Raw genomic sequence first — 5,044 nt, 5'->3', positions numbered from 1 at the left:
TGGATCAGCCAAATATTTAAAGGGCTGACACAGGGGCAGGGTTAAATCACGACATAGATGGATGTCTCACTCGTAGGTTAGTTCACACATATGGCATCTCTTATTGCCATCCCACACCCATTTCAGTGTAGAACACACAAAAGCACTTAAAACATACAAAAAAACATAATAGAAAATACGTGTAAATTAAAAGGTATTAAGTTATCGCTACTATCTGTGTCTGTAATTGGCAGCAGTACCCAGTTTTTCTTGTGAAACCAGTTTTCACAGGAATGCTGTTGATACAGAGCATGGTTTTCATAAGGAAGGTTTATCCGAGATAGCAAGGTCCAGTGCGGCTGCTCAGAGTAGGCGATTGGAAATTTAAGACCATTTATGATTGCTGGAATAGTAAATATATCAGCCACACTATTAACATCTTGATTCTTCTCCTGGTCCACTCTCAGCGCTATTTTTCCGCTGCTGTCTCGGGGAAATAGCTTTCAGTTTACGTACAGTTGGTGTCGCTTATAAAGATCAAACAAGAAATGCTGTGGAATAAATAGTGAACTTTGGACTTTATTGTGTGTGTACCTTTTCCTGAGGATGTCTACCGTGCCCGGCTGAGAGCACTTTGTGTTGGTCAGCTGCTGTGGAGGTCTGCCCTCACTGCAGGTCTCAGTGTCTACACGTCCATACAGAGCTGCCTGCACACTGATCACTCCACTGGCTGTTACACACATGAAATGAAGAAGAGTCACATTATTTATTATAGCAGAATTATTAAAGTGGATATTAGAAACTATGAACTATTTCTAAACTTGTTTTTGTCATAAATTAAAGATTATTTTCGTCACATTAGAAGAGCAACTCATATAGACCTTAAAATAAATGTCCATGTGACACATTCAAACTGCTTTATTTAGTTCTTTCAACTTAAATGTGCCGTTGGTCGTCAACGGAAAGCTTTAGTATTGATTTAATTTAAAGTTACATGGACAGTGCACATTCATAGACAAATGCAGTCCCTGAGCAGATGTAATGACGGCAACTACAAAGACACATAAACTACATTTAACAGTAACAGCAATACTGTACATATAGCAGAGCATACCACAGCTTAGACGTTGAACACTGAAGCCGTCGTCACAGTTGATAATTCTCTCTGTGGAAACATCTAAAAAACAGACATGAAATTACGAGTTGAAGGCAAATACATAAAGAAAATATATGTAATATGTAATTATTAATATTATGTAATATTTACCTGCTGTCATGAGCAAATACGTTGCTGCCAGCACTGAACAAGAGACATCAAGGTCAAATATTACCTTGCTTACAGGCTCAGCTGTAATAGTTAGTGTGCTAACATTAGCATTTAGCTCAAAGCATCACTGTGCTTACAGCCTCACAGAGCAGCTATACACTATTAATACTTATATATGTTTGTTGACATACACTGGACTTCCCATTAGTACATCTCATACTGTGCATAACAATGAGTCCATCCTGCACCCTAAAACTCCAATCACATATAATAAAAATATTCTTAGACAAGAAAGCCGAAATCTTATCTAAGAAATATTCTTTTTAAGAATTTATATAAACCAAGTCAGTCAGTAGTGTACTCACGCAGTGTGCTGCTGCTGAGCCTGATGCAGAGCATGATGTTGGTAGCAGGTAAGTAGCAGGTGAGACTGACGGTAGTTGGAAAGACACACCTGTATTTATACAAGAGCTGTATTTGTTTTAATGAAATCAAACACATTTACACATGTCTGACTTACTGGGTGTAGCAGACTGTGATAGAGATAATGACTTACTACAGTCAAAGATTAAATGATCATTATCATGAAGGGTATTTACAAAGTGCATTACTCACTGCGGACCTCTCCCTCTGTTCAGGCATATATTTTCAGCCCAACATGAATAAAATGATTCATGGTTTCTTTTAATCACGAGTTTCCTTAAAGGAGAGTATTTAGACTGCAGTTACTCCCACTTCATCAGGCCGTGTGCTTATGGTATGACTATGTATCCCTCCATCGTATATGTCTGTATACTGTACGACGTACAGTTGCTCTGACAGCGTTTGGAAAATGCACAGATGTGATTGTTATTCATGAGTCTACAGCCACACGAGCAGCTCTGTGACGTGCTTTTGATCTAACTTGATGCGTTACATAAACATTTATTAGTTTTGGGTTATAATTTTATACAAAATCACATTTGAACATTCTTGAGTTAATTTTAAGATCAAAAAGATTGTTGATGATTGTTGATGATAATTTTAAGTGACACCAACTTAGTTTTGTAAGTTACAGAAACATTTCTGGTTAAGTACTTTTTACTGGGTATTAGACTATTGAACACACATGTAAACAAGGCCGCTTTAAAATACTTAGTTGGCTTTGAGGAAGTAAACACACTCGACACATTTGTTAGACTTGAGGGATGTTGGTGACTAACACTGAATGTAAACATAACTTTTGTTTGCCTACAGGAAAACTGCAGGAAATCTTTATTTTTCTTATGTGGACTTCCGTGAACAATACTGAATCTGTAAACTCTGACCTGATTTGAGTAGCTCTGCTGGTTCATATAATTCATAATGAAGGCACTTGAAAGACAGTGTTGTCTTTCAATATCTTTTGTCTTGTTGTCTGTGAGTGTTAAAGGACAAACACGCTCTTTTGAATGATTCTAGTAACAAGTGGTGAATTGTATTCTACTTAATTATCTGTGAAAATGTTCAAATGATGCATGAGAAGCAATAAGGCTCAAGTGAAGAAAGTGAAATTAACAGTGACTGAAATTACTGTAAACAGTCTGTGTAAATAATACATTATTTAAACAAAACCATCTGCCAGTAAGGACACAGTAAAGACACTCCTCGTTTAAAACCTGATCTTTATTAAACAAACTGTCCAGAGATTCAGCAGCAACAGACTCAACATCACAGTCAGAAACAAACAGGTAAGAAACAGAGAGGGATGATGGGGAGAAAATAAACTCACCAAATGTCAAAAAAGGAAAAGAAAACCACCTGTTTTCCACATTAAACTAAAAAGATACCTCTGTACACCTTCTGAATTTGACCGTGACCTTGTTAAGCAATCTTAAAACACAATCCATTCAAACTGGGCAGAAAGAAAATAAAACTCTCTGTCTTTATTAGTCTTTACACTGTTCCACCAACTCCGGTGTCCAACCACCTAACAGAGTTGGATGTGAAAATATTCTGACTCGATCTGTCGCTGCCTCTCTGATGCCCCTAACCTCCCTCGCTCATCTACCCACTGCATGCCTCTCCTCTCCTGGCCCTGCTGTGGTGTTATCTTCCCCCGGAGTTAGAGTCTTGTTTGGAGCCACTGCGAATGACCATATAACTTAATTGTAAATAAACCATTAATTGAAATCAATCTATTGATTACGTCTTATTTAAATTGTCTGACCTGGTAAATAAAGGTTAAATGTCCCCTTAAAACCCTCCTCTCAATGCCAAATCAGTAGCAGGAAGTTGTAACTTAAACCAAAAAATTGGTTTTACAGCCTAAGACTTGAAACATTGGTAAGAGTTGGTTTAGTATATTTCATATCTCTCTCTCTCTCTCTCTCTCTCTCTCTCTCTCACTCTTTCTACTGATGTCACTTATTTCTGTGTCTGGCAGACCAAGCACAATACAAGCTTTACATTAAGTGCCACGAATGAGGAAGTCTTACAAACCACAAGAACCGGATCAACAAAAGGATCATTCAGCCATAAAAGATTGCCAAACTGCGGTAGCTGTGAAACTCACAAAAAACGTGTCTATCTAGAGACAGTGTTTGGTTTGACTCGTACTGTAGAAAGCATGGCAGCTTCTGTGGGAAAGAGGAACCCACTCCCTCTTTTTTATTACTTGTTACTACTTTATTTAGCTTCTATTTCCGCCCATGGATGCCACGTTCAAGCAAACATGGCTCTTCACAGAGCACGAGTGAATGTTAATCGTGTTGCTTGGGCCAGTCACTTTGCCAAAAGACTTGTTGTAGCATGTTTTTTCTACACTGAAATCAGGTTCAATGACCTTGACTGTCATGGTTGACTTTCTGTGTCAATTTCCTGAACAAACAATGTTTGTTTTTTTAACTATATAAGCAACATGGTGAGGTGCTGTAACTGGTTTGTGTCAATTAGTGCAACCAGCATTTCATAAAAGTATGATAACATACAACAAAATTAATGTGCCATCAATTGTAATTGTGTATTGCAGTATAATAACATTAAAAATAAATTTTCCATAATGTGGCAGAACGGATACTGGATTTAAATTTGAGAAAATGCTATATTTCTGCAGAGTTGTGAAACATTTTGCTCCCAAGACTAAAGTGTTGAATTTTGTTAGAAAATATGAAACAATGAGTACGCAGTTTATTAAGTTCACCTAGCTAATACAACATTACTACAATACACTCTACTTTCATAAAAGTAAAGTTCAGTTTTTCACAGTAAGACAGTGTTTCAATATCTATAACAATAACAGTGTTTTTAACACTGACAGCTGATTGTGACCGTCTCCTGCCTGTTTTCCTCTTGCTGTTGTCTGTCATCTGTCATCATTCTCATTATTCAGTTTATACATACGTGATTCCTCCTTTTCTTAGTCCTTCCCACCAGAGAGGCGAGTGGAGGAGGCGAGGATGTACAAACTGGCAAATAAGAAAGGCCTAATAATGTATGTAATATATTCATTTTTTTATGACCATTAAAGCTGCTGTTTCACTATGACGCTCAGTTTATGAGACTAGTATATATAAAAAATATTAGTTTTTCATTGTGGTGTACTTTCAGGGGAAATATTACTCCAAAATCCCTTTAAAAATATGACACACTAACATTTGCTGACGTGTCTGTAAGACAGAACTCTAGAAGCCCAAGGTATTGGTATTGGTATTTTAAATGTCTGTTATAGTTATTAAGATGTGAATATTTTACTGTAATTGTTTTTGTTTTGTTTAGGTAGATGTTGATGGGAGTCACATATACGCATCAAAATCTCAAAAACGACATGCTATCAGACTG

At 37.0% G+C, this 5,044-nt stretch overlaps 1 protein-coding gene across 1 annotated transcript in view; it reads right to left on the bottom strand.

The window, feature by feature from the left end:
* Positions 1-1,672, bottom strand: part of LOC118324146 (rhamnose-binding lectin-like) — a 9,375-nt gene extending 7,703 nt beyond the window's left edge. Inside the window, exons 1-4 of the mRNA XM_035656302.1 lie at positions 1,612-1,672; positions 1,247-1,279; positions 1,094-1,156; positions 574-709 (exon numbers count right to left, since the gene is read on the bottom strand). Coding sequence (XP_035512195.1) covers positions 574-709; positions 1,094-1,156; positions 1,247-1,279; positions 1,612-1,645 — 266 coding nt within the window. The 5' untranslated portion in view covers positions 1,646-1,672. The remainder of the gene's footprint in view (positions 1-573; positions 710-1,093; positions 1,157-1,246; positions 1,280-1,611) is intronic.
* Positions 1,673-5,044: the final 3,372 nt, after the last annotated feature.

The sequence above is a fragment of the Morone saxatilis genome, unplaced genomic scaffold, assembly GCF_004916995.1.
Source record: "Morone saxatilis isolate NCDOM2014 unplaced genomic scaffold, NCSU_SB_2.0 Contig15, whole genome shotgun sequence".
Classification (NCBI taxonomy): Eukaryota; Metazoa; Chordata; class Actinopteri; family Moronidae; genus Morone; species Morone saxatilis.
This window is presented reverse-complemented; position numbering and strand designations above follow the sequence as displayed.